Here is an 18,381-nt window from a genome sequence, read left to right on the forward strand (position 1 = left end):
TTGTGGGTTATTGTGGTCTGTGTGGCTTTCCCCGTCTTCGGGTGCTACGGCCCGGAGAGCGGTGATTGGACGGGAGGGAGTCACCGGACAGGGGGATGTATAAGGGCGTGGTGACACGCCGCTCGGGGAGTTGAAGGAGAGCTGGACAGAGAACTACACCTGAGTGAGCATTTTAGAGAACCTGCGCAGGCAAGAGTGAAAGTTGATGTACCTCTGGAGAAAGGTTAATAAAACCTCAGTTTTTGTTTTGAAATGCAACATCTGGAATTCTTGTAAAGATACCTGAAATACATTGAGATATCTCCAAATCATTTAAATATATCTGCAAATTACTTCCTGAATGTCACCTGAGATGATCACTTTCTGTTCACTTGTTCATTCATTTCTATGTAACTGAAAGCGCAATAACAGCAGGTGTCCACAGATGGGGATAGTGCTCTTTCAGAAGATGTTTTAGTTTTTTTATCAGTCTAATCGTATATTTTCAAAATGCATTGTTTAAATATAATGTGGTCCAATGCCTGCTGACACAACAGCGCATCTGTGTGTATACAAATCTAATGTTTTAATTTAGAGAGGCTATGAGGGGCATCTGAAGTGTGGTTAAGTATTGTAGCGCTTGCTTTTTTTCCAAGCAGTCGACCCCACTCATCATTGCAGTGTAGCAACAACTTGTTATATTGATTATGACTGCGGCACACGCAAAGCCCCGTAAATGACTTAAAGATATCTCTAAATGATAACCTGGCTTGCCATAGATCTGTGCCTTTCTACAGCTCTGTCCTGGATTTCCACTGGAAGCTGCTTGGTGCTCATGGTTGAGTCTTTACCCTGAAACCATGTGAATCACTACAGTTTCAGACAGGTGGGGCCACTTGACATGGTGTGCAATTCCCACACCGACACTACTACACAGACACACATTTCAAAATCAGTGCTTTTAGTTTAAGATATTTAGATTTTGTTTTGTTTTTTACAGCAAACCCACACATTGACACACAATTAAAAGCAAACAATTGACCAAAGGGACTCATGTTTTTGTTACAAACTTTTTATTAAGATATTCAGATTTTTTTAATAGTTTTTTTTTTAGTTTTTTTGTCTTTTTATTATTTTTTTACAGTAGTTAATGTGCAATTATCTTTATTATTGGGTCACAGTTAGGAATTCACAAAGTTATTGGCACTTTGAACACAGAATAAACACTGGCGATACAGGGTCACAGCGGCTGGAGCTTCAGTGGACGCTACTGCATTGCTTTGAAAAAGCGTTTCTGGATTAATACCTCATGCTGTGAGAGCACACCTAACAATCAAACTTCATTAGTGCTTCTATGTATAATATACAGTATATATATATAGAGAGAGTGAAAAAGACCTGCAGACCCCAGAGCAACAGAGACCTGCACCTCTGCTCTTTCTCTCTCTCTCAAACTCCCCCCCATCCTGCTGCTCCAAGTCAGGTTTGCTTTTTCTGTTTCTTTTGAATTTGCAAAACAAGTCAAAGGAATCCTAACTGAAAACCATGGGAGAGAGAGAGAGGGTCTCGCTCTCTGTGCCCAAGCAGGACGGGGTAGTAAGACCAGTGAAGAAGACAGGAGAGGAGAGGGAAGCCTGGGGCTGTGGGGTGGGGGGGGCTCAATTAAAACGGACACCTGCCAGTGCAAAGAGAGAGAGAGAGAGAGGGGGGGGCCGGGGCAGACTGCAGCATCTCCTCTTACGGCTCCGGGGTCGGGATTACAGCGGATATTTAGTTGGGCTCTGGATAGGAGTCTACAGGAGCGGTCAGCAAAGAGAACGGAACGCACACAATGAACAGATGAGGGGGGGCGACCGCAAGGGCCAGGCCTGCAGCGGGGGGGGGGGGGCAGCTCCAAACAGACCGGCACAGTGACCAGGGCGCGGCCCCCGGGGGTGGGGCACCCGGACCGGCACAGCTGCGGCCGCCAATCTGCCCCCCCACTGCAGATCCGGCGAGCAGCCCAGACCCCCTCCTGCCTCGACACTGTGAAGAGGGCAGACAACTATTGCACCCCCAACAGCACACACACACAGATACACCCCCTCAGCAACCCCCCCCCAGGCTGCGGAGGTTCAGGGAATGGATTTACACAGTCTTCCTCAGTCAGTATTTCATCATCATCATCATCATCATCATCACAAGCACCCCTGCCAGAGCCTGCCTGGGGGGGGGCAGGAGAGGGAAGGGGGGCAGGGGGAGCTTTACAGTTTAGAATTAAAAAAAAAAAAAAAAAAAGTATAAAAAAAATAATAATCACACAATGACCCTCTCCCCCCACCCCCCCCATCACACTCACAACAGAGAGGAATAAAAGTCATAGAAGGTGCTGTAGTTCGGTCACACAGTGGACCAGAAGGTGCTTTTCATGTATTTATTCCAAGATGAGCAGAGGGGCAACCGAGCGCCTCTCTGACCCCCCCCCCCCCGCTCACTCACTCTTATTCTTCTCTTCGGTCATATAAACAAGCCGCTCGAGTCGCTAGGTTATTTATTCATTTATTTATTCATACTTTGTTTCCTTGGTTCAGACTAAAGCAGCTCTTCGGTAACTTTAAAATATCCAGATCAAATTTAAAACATTAAATCCACCCCCCTCCCCTCTTCCCCAGTCAGACACCGCAGAGTGGAGAATCCTCGTCTAACACATCCTTAACGAGCAACTCATTGGTCCAATTAAGCCAGAGTTCAGCCGCAACAACAGAACAACAACAACAACAACAACAACAACAACAACTACAACAACAGCGACTCTCCAGTCCGGGACCAGGGCTGTCAAACCCGCACAGAATAGAACAGACACACTGTAAAGATAAAAGGCTGTTGATTTTGAACAAGGACATTTCTTCTCCCGTAGGAGCAATGCATGTTGTTTCTAACTGCCCCCCAGTCCGAGCAGTGCAGGTACAGAAGCAGAGACGGGGGCCAATTACATCAATTACACAAGTGCAACTGAGCACTGCCCTCTGGTGGTGGGATGCTGTAAGGGCAGCAGTGTAACAGTTCAGCACAGCAGGGTCTCCAGCCCTGGTCCTACAGATACCCCCCCACACACCCTGCCTCCCTCAGCACTTAAGCGGTCACTAATGCTGTACAAATATGGTTCCTCTCTCTCTGGCAATCATACATTCTCTCGGTTTTATGTTCACGTAGTTTAATTGTTTTATGATGAAGAGCAGGCAGCTGTGCTCGCTGCCCCCGCGCATCTGTGGGAAGCGAACGCTGACGTTAACTCTGTATAAAGACAGGAGTGACGGGAAGGAAGCATTACAAAAATTAAAAACAGCACGTCTCATGTCACAGTCTGCCTTTGGGGGGCGCCGTGCTGTCCGAATGGACCAGACCTCGTGCAGACTGGGCTGGTCCCTCACACCTCCCTGCCGAGCGCTCCGCCCCTCTCGCCCTTCTTCTCTCTCGCATTATTTCATTTTCGCTCTCTCTCTCCCTCCCCGTTCCTGGAAACGACAGCAAACGGACGGGCTCACAGCGCCGTGCGAGTCTGTTTGCGTTTTCTAAACGTTTCAGCCCCACACAGCCACTCACACCTCAGACACACCCCAGCAGCACCACACCTGTCCCCTGAACAGTCAGTTTCAAAGTCTTGGCAATCTTAGGATTTTAAATCAAAAGACAGACAGACAGACAGGCCTCAAAAAATACATCTATCAACAACAGCAGCAGCATCAGCTGTGGTCAAAAACAAACACTTGTTAATATTTACATCAAGAGTCTCAGGGAGTCAGACAGACAGACAGATAGACACACAGCACACACAGAGGGGCCACTCACTGGACACCCCCACCCTCACTCCCACCCTCACTCTCACTCACTCCCACAGAGCCTTGCTGTATCTGCTAACAAGCTCTCCCATTAAGGCAACAATGAAACTCAGTTTAACAGTGTGCAAAATCCTCCCGCTCCCCCTCCTGCCCGTCGGCGCGGCCCATCTCGGCCCGCTCCCTCCTAGTCCCCAATGCGAAGCGGGGCCTGGACCCGGGGGGGGCACCGCTGGGTTCTCGATACGAACCGCCACCAACATCAACAGACAGACAAACAGCCAAAAACAAACCAATAAAAACATATTTGGATAGATTTGGAAATGCAAAAATATTCGATTCGTCTTTTTTTCTTTTTCTATAAACTTTAGTGGGAATCTTCTGGACTCGGCGCCTCGGCCTGAGCTCAGCCTCGTACAGCCCCCTCATCTCCGCGCACAGCCGCCCGCACATGTGCGTGTCTATGTACACACTTACACACTCGCTCATAGATCGCTCAGCAGTCTCTCGTTTCTCCTCCTCCCCCTCCCTCGTTACAGTCTTCAGACCCGTTTCTCTCGCTCTACCTCGGTCTCGGGGTCCTTGGCATGATCGCACACACGCACACGGACACGCACGGTCACACACGCACATGATTGCACACGCACGTACTCGCACTGCTTTAAGCCGACCCTCCCCCCCGCCCCAAAAATAAAATAAAATAAAAAATATGAACAGAAATTAAAAACGCCACCCACAGCGCTGCTGGCGAAGGGGGGGGGGGGGTCAACCGGCCGAACACACAGACAGAGACCCCCCGCCGCACTGCAGACGGACCCCTCTCTCGTCTCAAGATGCCACTACAGTACAGGACAGTGTGCCGGCACCCCTCCCAGCCCCGCCCTCGCACAGATACATTCAAACATCAGGACAGTGTCCTCCCTCCCACGCAGGAAAGGAGAAAAGAGGAGAGGCAGACAGAACCCTCCTCCTTCTCCCCCTCAAACCGATACAAACACTGTGAGCGAGAGAGGGATGGGGGGGGTCCCCACACTGAAAGGTGGATGAATCCCCCCCCACACACACACTCACTCTAAACCCCCCCCCCATCCCTCCTCCGTCCCTCCTCAGTGGCGGGTGGGCTCTGGGTGGCACAGGACACCGGGGTGGGAGGAGGGGGATGGGGGGTGTCGGTGTGTGTGTGAGGGGGGGGGGGGGGGGGGTTTGGGAGAGCGGGGGCCATAAAGGTCAATTTATTAGGGTGCACCCCCACCCCCCACGGACCCCCACATACACTCCACCCCCACCCCCACCCCCCGCACAGTCACCAGGGTCACTCACTAGAACAAAGTGCTGCCGTCCGCGCCCCCCCCCTGCAGGCTCTCGCCGGCCGCGCCCGCCTCCCCAGGGGCCGCCCCCCCGCCCGCCTCCAGCGTCGCGCCCTCGAAACCGTGCTCCGCGCCCAGCCCGTCCGCCTCCATCTTCACCGCGTCCGGCAGGAAGGGTGGGTATGGCTCGCCCTCGGCCATCAGCATCTTGAGCTTCGGGATCCAGCTCTTGCGCACGACGCGGCGCGCGTTGGTACACATGTCCGCCGCGATGGCGTTCATCTCGCTCTCCTTGAAGCTCGGGGCGAAGTTCTGACAGTAGACTGTGAGAGGGAGAGGGAGGGAGAGAGAGTTTGAAATATTATTTGGTCTAAAACTAGAAAAGCATTAAGATTCCATATAGTTATTTTTGTGTGCGTGTCTAGTGTAGTGTGTACAATGTGTGTAGTGTGTGCGTACAGCGTATACAGTGCATGTATAGTGTATTAGGGCTGGGCGATATGTAAAAAATATCACATCACAGTATTTTTCCCATTTTTGACAGTATGTTGTTGTTTTTTTGGTTTGATTTTTACAACAAACAGGTCTCAATATATTGAGACTATTTCATGCCCCAGAATGGCAACACAATTAAGTGGTTTTCATGGCCATTTCATACTGTTCGTAAAGCAGAAGTAACAGGACACAACTAGCGCTGAATTATGCTCCGCTGCTCCGCGTCCGTTGTCCATTGCCAGACCGTGTCCGCACTATCAGTGCCGCTGCATCTTTCTCTGGGACAGATCCACTGGGTCCCTTTACTGGGAAGTTTCACCCGCACGACTCTCCTCCATCTGTACACTCGTCAGGCTCGTTTGTTTGTTTACATCAACATGCGATGCACGTGGCATTTATTTTCATTAATTGGCTGAGGCAGCATTCATTTCAAACCAGGGATCGCGTTCGAGACACGCAGTTCTGCGCAGATTCTGAGCCCCACCCCCGGAAACCTGTGCAGAATCGCGCAGCTGGTGCAGCTCTGAGCAGCCGCTGCGGGAGGCGAGCGGGAGACGATGCAGGTCAAGAGGGACATGCGAAGCAGAATGAACACTAATGAACACTACTGCCGACCTCGTTATCGCATGCGGAGGTCAAATTATCATCACACATCGCAGCTGTGATCGGCACTGTCAACACCATTGATGTAGAATCCCGGATCGACACTTCAGCAGTGTCAATGCTTCATTAAGTAACAGTTTTTTTCGTTATACCACCCAGCCCTAGGGTGTACAGTGTGTGTATAGTGTGTACAGTGTGTGTGTAGTGTGTACAGTGGGCAGTTTGTGTGTACAGTGTGTGTAGTATGTACAGTACACAGTGAGCCTCACATTTGACAGCGTGCAGTACTCGGCTGTCCAGCGGTTTGCGGCTCGGGTCGTTGGTAGAGGAGCGGATCCCCGTCCCACAACTGTTGGCCAAAGTGTTCCTGTGGAGACACAAAAGGTCAGGGGTCAGGGTTCAAGCAACTCTTTACTTCAGAAATGATACTCATTAATGTTTCATTAGGTTTTCCTACAACACAATCCACTGCAGTGCTGCAGAGTCACTGACTGGACCACACTGTGCAACACTATGACAACCCCGTCCAGACGGGTCCAGCGCGGCCTGCGGGCTCCAGGCTCACCTGTCGAAGAAGGAGGCGAGCAGCCGCCGCAGCAGCACCTTGTGTCGCGTGCCCGCGCTCACGTGACAGTTCATGAGCTGAGCACGCGTGATGAACACGCTGGTGCCTAAGAGAGAGGAGAGAGAGGACATTACTGCACTGTTACTACAGCCCCCTACTGTCCCAGCACTATTCTACTGCACTGTTACTACAGCCCCTACTGTCCCAGCACTGCTCTACTGCACTGTTACTACTGAACGGTGCTAAACTGACCTGTGACCAGCTCCAGTTTCTCCGCCGGGTCGCCCTCCTCATACAGTTTGGGGTGGCAGCGGTTGCCGATCTGGGTGATGAGCTCGGCGGGCAGCGAGGCCAGGTCCTGTCGCACACGCATGCGGCTCCGTGTGTCAGAGGTCAAGTGGTCGGGCAGTGCGTCCACACGCTCACCCGCTAGAGAGAGAGAGAGAGAGAGAGAGAGAGAGAAAGAGAGAGAGACCTGTGGTTAGAGTGAGTGACACACAAAGACACAGCAAAGCTCTCGACCTCCTCCACTCCTCTCCTCCTCGCTCACCTGCCGGCCCCACGTTGAGCATGCTGTACATGGTGTACATGTTGCAGATCTGCCGGTACTGCTCCTCCGTGCCCTCCTCTGTGCCTTCCTCCTCCTCGTCCTCGTCATGGTAGGAGTTGGGCGAGTCGCTGGTGTAGGCACTCAGGGTGCCGGGGCTGGTGCCCTCCGAGGCGCTGTGGTTGTTGTTGTTGTTGTTGTTGGTGCCGTGGGCCCCCACCGTGGCCACCCCCCCGGCCCCGCCGCCCCCCACCCCCCCGGCCCCGGCCTGGCTCTGGATGGCCCCCGCGCCCCCCCGGCCCGCCTCCTGCGAGAACCGCGCCGCCTTCCTCATGCCACCGCCCCCCCCACCGCCCCCGCCGCCGCCGCCCCCCCCCGCCTCGCGGCTGCCCCCCTCCCACAAGCGCTTGGCCACGGGGGTGCAGACCACCGAGTAGGACGTGGCCTCCTGCTGCTCCATCTTCACCCGGGACACCAGCGGCAGGGGGGTGAGGCAGGAGGAGGGCCGCCCCGCCGCAGACGCACCCCCCCCGCCGCCAGTCTGCGTGACGGGGCTCTGTGGCTCGGACGGGGGCGTCTCCTCGGAGTGCAGGCCCTGGGAGTCGCAGCTGGGCGAGCTGACCTTCAGGAAGAACTCGGTGCCCTTCTCCATGATCTGCTGGATCTGCAGGAAGCCGGCGGTGTACATGAGCAGGAACTGGTCGCCCACGTTCATGCTGAGCCGCCCGGTGTAGCAGAAGGCCAGGATCTGCTGGAAGCTCTGAGGCTGCACGGCGGCGGGCAGCTCCACCACCGCGCTCTTGCCGCCCGTGTTGAAGAGGTCACGGAAGTAGGAGCTGCTGGCGGCCAGCACGGCGCGGTGGGCCTTGAAGGAGTGGCCCTTGACCACCACGGACACGTCGCAGTACAGGCCCTGCAGCCGCTGCTCGTTCAGACACTCCAGGATGTTGTTGCCGAAGTTGGGAATCGCCATCTGCAGCGTCTGAGCCATGGCGATACGCCCAGCACCACAGCGTCTGGGGGGGGAGAGGCGTTGTACACAGTGAGGTGACCTGCCTGGTGACTGCACGGGATTATTCATTGTTCACAATACTTATAATTCATCATATTAATAACATGAAGAGTTATTCAACAAGGAAGTTGAACAGGACTGTATTTTGCAGGATACAAGAAATAACTATAACAGAGAGGGAGACAGAGACAGACAGACAGACAGACAGAGGGAGAGAGAGAGAGACACATAGACAGAGACAGAGGGAGAGAGTGGGTCATATTCGGCAACACCATCCACTGACACTGTCCACTCTTAGTACAACTCTGTAACCATGTGTGTGTCTGTCCGTCTCCCCATTGACAGTCGACTCTTACGTTGCATTTAAATCCATCACCTGGACACAGCGCTGCCTTGTCACAAATACAGGACAACAGCCCCTTTCTCTCTCTCCAGCCCACCCCCTCCCTCTCTTTCTGAGAATAATTAAGATGTGATATCAAATGCACACACGTTTATCTTTCAATCTGAACTTCAAGGTGCAGGAAATTAATGATTGTGCTGTAGACCTGTTCATTTCCTGCTTCCATTTAAGGTGTTAATCCCTCCAATCCAAAGACCCTCGTTTATTTAGGTTTATTGAAGTTCTATTTATATCATTTTAAATATGTAATCATTCATATGAAATAATATAAAATATAATTATATATATATTATACATACACACCTGTCTGTATCTATATTTAAGTGCATGAATCCAGAAAATAAACAGGACATCTCAGAGTAGCGCCGCTGCAACACAATGAAGCGCCTGCCAGCGCGCCTACAGCCGCCGACCCACATCAGACACGAATAAAACAGCAGCTCCGAGAAATGCGTGCATGAAGGTGCGAGCCGGGGCTTTGTGCGGCACTGGGCGCTGCGCCTGCCTGCCTGGCGGGCCGAGAGGGGCCGGGCGGGGGCGCGGTGGCAGGCTGGCTGAGCAGCCGAGTGCCAGCCTCTCTGCCCGGCAGGAGCGCCCGACTGGCACCGGCCAGGGGGCGACGGTGGCGGAGGCAGGCGCACTGTGATGCCCAGGCGTCCGCCTCGACTCTGGGAGATGAGCTCAGCTAAGCGGATTTCCAGCACGAATGAAGGTTTTCTCTGATATGATGCCGTGTAACCCGCCGCACGCCCCCCCGCCGAGCCCCGCCGCCCCGGAGCGCCCGACAGCCGGGCTGAGCTGCTCGGCCTACAGACCCGGGACAGAGCCCGCGGTGCCAGGCTGCCCGCCCCGACACAGCGCCACCCAGCCGGGCTGTAAGGCACACACGTCCCTTTAGGCATTCGTGGATTATTTTATTTTATTCTCCGAAATGTATATTTGTTGGATTTATTTTTTTTTTTTTTTTTGGGGGGGGGGCGATTGTGTGTGTGTGTGTGTGTGCAGCACAGGGGTCACATACCTGACCCGCACCCCGGCCCCGCACCCCAGCCCCGCACCCCGGCCCCGCGTCCTCGCTGCCATCAACAGGTCAGCTCAGGACAAGCGCAGAGCGGAGAGCCAGACCGAGCCGGCGGCAGGGGGCACCGCGCCGCTTTAACCACTTGTCGCCGGGCTGCGGTGCGCCGAGCCGGACTTCTCGCACTTTGTTACCGGGGGGGAGTGTCCGGTCCACGGCACGGTCCTGCGGGGACAGCCCGCTCTAACAACCCGTCTGAAACAAAGTTGCGGCTCCGCGGCGCTGCCCGCCGGCGCTGGCGGCCCGGGGGAACGGCAGGGGAGACGGCGAACTGGTTAAAGTTTTGTTGGTGCCTATCCTACCAGCCCATCCCCCACCGCACACCTTCCCAAAAACAATAACCCCAAAAAGCAGTCCGAAGCGCGGCGATTTACCCCCGAAGGGAGACCCTCTGGGGGGCGGCGGGCTCCCCACGGCCCCCCACGGCCCACCCGACCCTCGGCGGCCCCGATCGAGCGGCGCGAAGCCGGGAAAAACTCACCCCCTCACTGTAAGCTGTTGGAAAGTGTTTCAATGGAGGAGTCTGAAGCTTTCTCTCTCTCTCTTTCGCTACAAGCAGCCATTCATTGTCAGCACAGGCGAGCCGCCGAGCGCAGAGCTATCGAGGGCAAACACTTCTCCCAGGGGCTGCCGAGCGCAGAGCCACCGATCGCGCACGACTGGCTGAGTCTGTCCTGCGCTGAGCTCGCCGGCGGTCCGGCCTCCTGTGGTCGCGGAGACCCGGCTGCTTCCCGGCGCCTCCTGCTACTCTGAGACGCAGGCTGGGGTTCAAAGCAGAGCATTTTGAAAGTGTCTGGAGATCAAGACAAGGGACGCGGAAAGTGGCGAGCTCTCCACTCAGACGAGCAGAGGATTTATTATTATTCATATTTTTATTATTGGCAGTACATTTTTTTTCTTTCTATTGTGTCACATTAATGGATTGATTGTGTTGAAGTGACTTTTAAAAATTAAAAAGACATTAGTGCAGCTGTACTTATTTGTCAGTTGTTATATTAACACACACCGACCACAGCCGCATATAGCAATAGAGCAACACTGTACAGTACCACATACACACACCCCTCATGGTACCACACACACACACACATACACACACACATACACACACCCCTCATGGTACCACATGACTCATGCCCTTGCTGTTCAAGTTATAGTTCATGATGAATTAATAACGTCCGAGGCCAGAAATGTGTCTGTTTTTTGGCAAGTGTGAATCTCACTGGGCGTCTGCTCATGAAACAATGAATAGATTATTAGTTAATATCAATAATAGTAATGATAATAATTCTGCAAGGGAACAGACTAATAAAGCTCCTGGATCGGCAACACAGCCAGAAAGTCCCTGTCAGTCCGGAAGTCACAGTCAGTCTTTACTGTTGCAACATAGGGAAGAAAGGTGTGTCTTAGGGGACAGGGGCCCATCATAGGGGTCAGGAGTCTGTCTTAGGGGACGGGTGTGTCGTAGGGGACAGGGGCCTGTAGTAGGTGACAAAAGCGTAGCGGCCAGATCTTTGGTCCATGTAGTATAACACTCATTATTAGAGCACTACTGGTCTGTGTGTGTGTGTCAGTCAGTGTGTCTCAGTCAGTGTGTGTGTGTGTTTGTCAGTTAATGTGTATGTGTCAGTCTGTGTGTGTGTGTGTGTGTGTGTTTATCAGTGTGTTTCAGTCAGTGTGTGTGTGTGTTTATCAGTCAGTGTGTGTGTGTTTGACAGTATGTGTGTATGTTTGTTAGTCAGTGTGTGTGTGTTTGTCAGGTAGTGTGTGTGTGTCAGTCAGTGTGTGTGTGTTTGTCAGGTAGTGTGTGTGTGTGTTTGTCAGGTAGTGTGTGTGTTTGTCAGTTAATGTGTATGTGTCAGTCTGTGTGTGTGTGTGTTTATCAGTGTGTTTCAGTCAGTGTGTGTGTGTGTTTATCAGTCAGTGTGTGTGTGTTTGACAGTATGTGTGTGTGTGTCAGTCAGTGTGTGTGTGTTTGTCAGGTAGTTTGTGTGTGTCAGTCAGTGTGTGTGTGTTTGTCAGGTAGTGTGTGTGTCAGTCAGTGTGTGTGTGTTTGTCAGGTAGTGTGTGTGTCAGTCAGTGTGTGTGTGTGTGTGTTTATCAGTGTGTGTCTCAGTCAGTGTGTGTCTGTGTGTTTGTCAGATAGTGTGTGTTTGTCAGTTAGTGTGTATGTGTCAGTCAGTGTGTGTGTGTGTGTTTGTCAGTCAGTGTGTGTGTGTGTGTGTGTTTATCAGTGTGTGTCTCAGTCAGTGTGTGTCTGTGTGTTTGTCAGTTAGTGTGTATGTGTGTGTGTGTGTGACAAAAAGCGTAGCGGCCAGATCTTTGGTCCATGTAGTATAACACTCATTATTAGAGCACTACTGGTCTGTGTGTGTGTGTCAGTCAGTGTGTGTCTGTGTGTTTGTCAGATAGTGTGTGTTTGTCAGTTAGTGTGTATGTGTCAGTCAGTGTGTGTGTGTGTGTGTTTGTCAGTCAGTGTGTGTTGGTCAGTCAGTGTGTGTTTTTCAGTATGTGTGTGTGTTTATCAGTTAGTGTGTATGTGTCAGTCAGTGTGTGTGTGTGTTTGTCAGTCAGTGTGTGTGTTTATCAGTTAGTGTGTATGTGTCAGTCAGTGTGTGTGTGTGTGTTTGTCAGTCAGTGTGTGTGTGTGTGTTTATCAGTGTGTGTCTCAGTCAGTGTGTGTCTGTGTGTTTGTCAGTTAGTGTGTATGTGTCAGTCAGTGTGTGTGTGTGTGTGTGTGTGTGTGACAAAAAGCGTAGCGGCCAGATCTTTGGTCCATGTAGTATAACACTCATTATTAGAGCACTACTGGTCTGTGTGTGTGTGTCAGTCAGTGTGTCTCAGTCAGTGTGTGTGTGTGTTTGTCAGGTAGTGTGTGTGTTTGTCAGTTAGTGTGTATGTGTCAGTCTGTGTGTGTGTGTTTATCAGTGTGTCTCAGTCAGTGTGTGTGTGTGTTTGTCAGGTAGTGTGTGTGTTTGTCAGTTAATGTGTATGTGTCAGTCTGTGTGTGTGTGTGTTTATCAGTGTGTTTCAGTCAGTGTGTGTGTGTGTTTATCAGTCAGTGTGTGTGTGTTTGACAGTATGTGTGTATGTTTGTTAGTCAGTGTGTGTGTGTGTTTGTCAGGTAGTGTGTGTGTGTCAGTCAGTGTGTGTGTGTTTGTCAGGTAGTGTGTGTGTCAGTCAGTGTGTGTGTTTGTCAGTTAGTGTGTGTCTCAGTCAGTGTATGTGTGTGTGCGTGTGTGTGTTGGTCAATTAGTGTGTGTGTCAGTCAGTGTATGTGTGTGTGTGTGTGTGTGTGTGTTTATCAGTGTGTGTCTCAGTCAGTGTGTGTCTGTGTGTTTGTCAGATAGTGTGTGTTTGTCAGTTAGTGTGTATGTGTCAGTCAGTGTGTGTGTGTGTGTGTGTTGGTCAGTCAGTGTGTGTGTGTGTGTGTGTGTTTATCAGTGTGTGTCTCAGTCTGTGTGTGTGTGTTTGTCAGTTAGTGTGTATGTCTCAGTCAGTGTGTGTTTGTCAGTACGTGTGTGTGTTTATCAGCGTGTGTGTATGTTTATCAGTGTGTGTCTCAGTCAGTGTGTGTCTGTGTGTTTGTCAGATAGTGTGTGTTTGTCAGTTAGTGTGTATGTGTCAGTCAGTGTGTGTGTGTGTGTGTGTGTGTTTGTCAGTCAGTGTGTGTTGGTCAGTCAGTGTGTGTGTTTATCAGTTAGTGTGTGTGTGTCAGTCAGTGTGTGTGTGTGTGTTTGTCAGTCAGTGTGTGTGTGTGTGTTTATCAGTGTGTGTCTCAGTCAGTGTGTGTCTGTGTGTTTGTCAGATAGTGTGTGTTTGTCAGTTAGTGTGTATGTGTCAGTCAGTGTGTGTGTGTGTGTGTGTTGGTCAGTCAGTGTGTGTGTGTTTGACAGTATGTGTGTATGTTTGTTAGTCAGTGTGTGTGTGTTTGTCAGGTAGTGTGTGTGTGTCAGTCAGTGTGTGTGTGTTTGTCAGGTAGTGTGTGTGTTTGTCAGTTAATGTGTATGTGTCAGTCTGTGTGTGTGTGTGTGTGTTTATCAGTGTGTTTCAGTCAGTGTGTGTGTGTGTTTATCAGTCAGTGTGTGTGTGTTTGACAGTATGTGTGTGTGTGTCAGTCAGTGTGTGTGTGTTTGTCAGGTAGTTTGTGTGTGTCAGTCAGTGTGTGTGTGTTTGTCAGTTAGTGTGTATGTGTCAGTCAGTGTGTGTGTGTGTGTGTTTGTCAGTCAGTGTGTGTTGGTCAGTCAGTGTGTGTTTTTCAGTATGTGTGTGTGTTTATCAGTTAGTGTGTATGTGTCAGTCAGTGTGTGTGTGTGTTTGTCAGTCAGTGTGTGTGTTTATCAGTTAGTGTGTATGTGTCAGTCAGTGTGTGTGTGTGTGTTTGTCAGTCAGTGTGTGTGTGTGTGTGTGTTTATCAGTGTGTGTCTCAGTCAGTGTGTGTCTGTGTGTTTGTCAGTTAGTGTGTATGTGTCAGTCAGTGTGTGTGTGTGTGTGTGTGTGTGTGTGACAAAAGCGTAGCGGCCAGATCTTTGGTCCATGTAGTATAACACTCATTATTAGAGCACTACTGGTCTGTGTGTGTGTGTCAGTCAGTGTGTCTCAGTCAGTGTGTGTGTGTGTTTGTCAGTTAATGTGTATGTGTCAGTCTGTGTGTGTGTGTGTGTGTGTGTTTATCAGTGTGTTTCAGTCAGTGTGTGTATGTGTTTATCAGTCAGTGTGTGTGTGTTTGACAGTATGTGTGTATGTTTGTTAGTCAGTGTGTGTGTGTTTGTCAGGTAGTGTGTGTGTGTCAGTCAGTGTGTGTGTGTTTGTCAGGTAGTGTGTGTGTGTGTTTGTCAGGTAGTGTGTGTTTGTCAGTTAATGTGTATGTGTCAGTCTGTGTGTGTGTGTGTGTGTTTATCAGTGTGTTTCAGTCAGTGTGTGTGTGTGTTTATCAGTCAGTGTGTGTGTGTTTGACAGTATGTGTGTGTGTGTCAGTCAGTGTGTGTGTGTTTGTCAGGTAGTTTGTGTGTGTCAGTCAGTGTGTGTGTGTTTGTCAGGTAGTGTGTGTGTCAGTCAGTGTGTGTGTGTTTGTCAGGTAGTGTGTGTGTCAGTCAGTGTGTGTGTGTGTGTGTTTATCAGTGTGTGTCTCAGTCAGTGTGTGTCTGTGTGTTTGTCAGATAGTGTGTGTTTGTCAGTTAGTGTGTATGTGTCAGTCAGTGTGTGTGTGTGTGTGTTTGTCAGTCAGTGTGTGTTTTTCAGTATGTGTGTGTGTTTATCAGTTAGTGTGTATGTGTCAGTCAGTGTGTGTGTGTGTTTGTCAGTCAGTGTGTGTGTTTATCAGTTAGTGTGTATGTGTCAGTCAGTGTGTGTGTGTGTGTTTGTCAGTCAGTGTGTGTGTGTGTGTGTGTTTATCAGTGTGTGTCTCAGTCAGTGTGTGTCTGTGTGTTTGTCAGTTAGTGTGTATGTGTCAGTCAGTGTGTGTGTGTGTGTGTGTGTGTGTGTGACAAAAAGCGTAGCGGCCAGATCTTTGGTCCATGTAGTATAACACTCATTATTAGAGCACTACTGGTCTGTGTGTGTGTGTCAGTCAGTGTGTGTCTGTGTGTTTGTCAGATAGTGTGTGTTTGTCAGTTAGTGTGTATGTGTCAGTCAGTGTGTGTGTGTGTGTGTTTGTCAGTCAGTGTGTGTTGGTCAGTCAGTGTGTGTTTTTCAGTATGTGTGTGTGTTTATCAGTTAGTGTGTATGTGTCAGTCAGTGTGTGTGTGTGTTTGTCAGTCAGTGTGTGTGTTTATCAGTTAGTGTGTATGTGTCAGTCAGTGTGTGTGTGTGTTTGTCAGTCAGTGTGTGTGTGTGTGTTTATCAGTGTGTGTCTCAGTCAGTGTGTGTCTGTGTGTTTGTCAGTTAGTGTGTATGTGTCAGTCAGTGTGTGTGTGTGTGTGTGTGTGTGTGTGACAAAAAGCGTAGCGGCCAGATCTTTGGTCCATGTAGTATAACACTCATTATTAGAGCACTACTGGTCTGTGTGTGTGTGTCAGTCAGTGTGTCTCAGTCAGTGTGTGTGTGTGTTTGTCAGGTAGTGTGTGTGTTTGTCAGTTAGTGTGTATGTGTCAGTCTGTGTGTGTGTGTTTATCAGTGTGTCTCAGTCAGTGTGTGTGTGTGTTTGTCAGGTAGTGTGTGTGTTTGTCAGTTAATGTGTATGTGTCAGTCTGTGTGTGTGTGTGTTTATCAGTGTGTTTCAGTCAGTGTGTGTGTGTGTTTATCAGTCAGTGTGTGTGTGTTTGACAGTATGTGTGTATGTTTGTTAGTCAGTGTGTGTGTGTGTTTGTCAGGTAGTGTGTGTGTGTCAGTCAGTGTGTGTGTGTTTGTCAGGTAGTTTGTGTGTGTCAGTCAGTGTGTGTGTGTTTGTCAGGTAGTGTGTGTGTCAGTCAGTGTGTGTGTTTGTCAGTTAGTGTGTGTCTCAGTCAGTGTATGTGTGTGTGCGTGTGTGTGTTGGTCAATTAGTGTGTGTGTCAGTCAGTGTATGTGTGTGTGTGTGTGTGTGTGTGTTTATCAGTGTGTGTCTCAGTCAGTGTGTGTCTGTGTGTTTGTCAGATAGTGTGTGTTTGTCAGTTAGTGTGTATGTGTCAGTCAGTGTGTGTGTGTGTGTGTGTTGGTCAGTCAGTGTGTGTGTGTGTGTGTTTATCAGTGTGTGTCTCAGTCTGTGTGTGTGTGTTTGTCAGTTAGTGTGTATGTCTCAGTCAGTGTGTGTTTGTCAGTACGTGTGTGTGTTTATCAGCGTGTGTGTATGTTTATCAGTGTGTGTCTCAGTCAGTGTGTGTCTGTGTGTTTGTCAGATAGTGTGTGTTTGTCAGTTAGTGTGTATGTGTCAGTCAGTGTGTGTGTGTGTGTGTGTGTGTGTGTTTGTCAGTCAGTGTGTGTTGGTCAGTCAGTGTGTGTGTTTATCAGTTAGTGTGTGTGTGTCAGTCAGTGTGTGTGTGTGTGTTTGTCAGTGTGTGTGTGTGTGTGTGTGTGTGTTTATCAGTGTGTGTCTCAGTCAGTGTGTGTCTGTGTGTTTGTCAGATAGTGTGTGTTTGTCAGTTAGTGTGTATGTGTCAGTCAGTGTGTGTGTGTGTGTGTGTTTGTCAGTAAGTGTGTGTTGGTCAGTCAGTGTGTGTGTGTGTGTGTGTGTTTATCAGTGTGTGTCTCAGTCTGTGTGTGTGTGTGTTTGTCAGTTAGTGCGTATGTCTCAGTCAGTGTGTGTTTGTCAGTATGTGTATGTGTTTATCAGTGTGTGTGTCTCAGTCAGTGTGTGTGTGTTGGTCAGTCAGTGTGTGTGTGTGTTTGTCAGTCAGTGTGTGTGTTTATCAGTTAGTGTGTATGTGTCAGTCAGTGTGTGTGTGTGTGTTGGTCAGTCAGTGTGTGTGTTTGTCAGGTAGTGTGTATGTGTCAGTCAGTGTGTGTGTGTGTTTGTCAGTCAGTGTGTGTGTTTATCAGTTAGTGTGTATGTGTCAGTCAGTGTGTGTGTGTGTTGGTCAGTCAGTGTGTGTGTGTGTGTTTGTCAGGTAGTGTGTGTGTGTGTGTTTGTCAGGTAGTGTGTATGTGTCAGTCAGTGTGTATGTTTATCAGTTAGTGTGTATGTGTCAGTCAGTGTGTGTGTGTTTGTCAGTCAGTGTGTGTGTTTGTCAGGTAGTGTGTATGTGTCAGTCAGTGTCCGTGTGTGTGGAGTTGTACCAGCGGAGCCCCTCACAGGATTAGCAACACTCATTAGTGGAGAGTCTGATTCAGTATAATTAGCACCCATGTCTGCACGGTATTAACTGATAACCCTGTTCATATTAATTAAATAATAACAGACCTTGCCATCAGCCGCCCGTGTTGCTCAGTATCTCTGCAACAGCAGACATTAGTATAGAGCAGAGGTTCCCAAAATGAGGCCCGGGGGCCAAATGCAGCCCTCAAGGATGTTTGGTGCGACCAACCTTAACCCCCCCCTTTTCTGAACCTTATTTTTACACTTTCTGAAAATGTTCTGTTACAAATTGCACATGTAATTTGCGGGAAAATAATAAAACAACAATTAAAGTTTATAAATGTTGCGTAACTGAGATGTATAGGAAATAAAAATGTATGATTTGAGACATATTTAGTTTTCATCTGTGGTGCAGCTTCTACTGTGGCCCCCCCATCCCATGCAACCTCTGGAAATTGGCCCTCCATGTACCGACATTGGGAGCCCCTGGTATATAGAGTATTTCTGACACCAAGGAGGAGAGCAGAAACAACTACAGCAGTTAATTAAGGAAATGTTTCAATTAAGGGCACAGTAATTCATATTTCTGTTCATACAGAATTGTTGCAACTACTATCAGTACAATCAATCTGTGTGTCTGTCTGTGTTACCCTCTCTCTCAAGTATGTATCTTCTGCAGGTGATTGGCCGCATAAAAAGTGATTGGCAAGCTTTTCCGGTAAAGTGATTGGCTGCACACAAAATGATTGACAGTTACTGCTCCCACATTCCAATGTCTCCGGGTCTGCAGCAATCCCCCCCCCCCTCTCTCGCCTGAACCCGACACGGACATTACATCTCGCGTTTTCTCATCCTCGTCTAGCCTC

At 49.8% G+C, this 18,381-nt stretch overlaps 1 protein-coding gene across 1 annotated transcript; it reads right to left on the reverse strand.

Annotated features, from left to right (window-relative positions):
• Positions 1-1,035: 1,035 nt before the first annotated feature.
• Positions 1,036-10,370, reverse strand: nacc1b (nucleus accumbens associated 1, BEN and BTB (POZ) domain containing b). The gene is made up of 6 exons (XM_066707718.1): positions 10,286-10,370; positions 7,315-8,327; positions 7,017-7,193; positions 6,765-6,870; positions 6,469-6,566; positions 1,036-5,424 (listed from the first exon to the last, which is right to left on the reverse strand). Exons 2-6 carry the CDS (start codon positions 8,300-8,302, stop codon positions 5,114-5,116), a joined length of 1,680 nt encoding a protein of 559 aa, XP_066563815.1. The 5' UTR covers positions 8,303-8,327; positions 10,286-10,370; the 3' UTR covers positions 1,036-5,113.
• Between the last annotated feature and the right edge of the window lie 8,011 nt (positions 10,371-18,381).

The sequence above is a fragment of the Amia ocellicauda genome, chromosome 7 (assembly GCF_036373705.1).
Source record: "Amia ocellicauda isolate fAmiCal2 chromosome 7, fAmiCal2.hap1, whole genome shotgun sequence".
Lineage (NCBI taxonomy): Eukaryota > Metazoa > Chordata > Actinopteri > Amiiformes > Amiidae > Amia > Amia ocellicauda.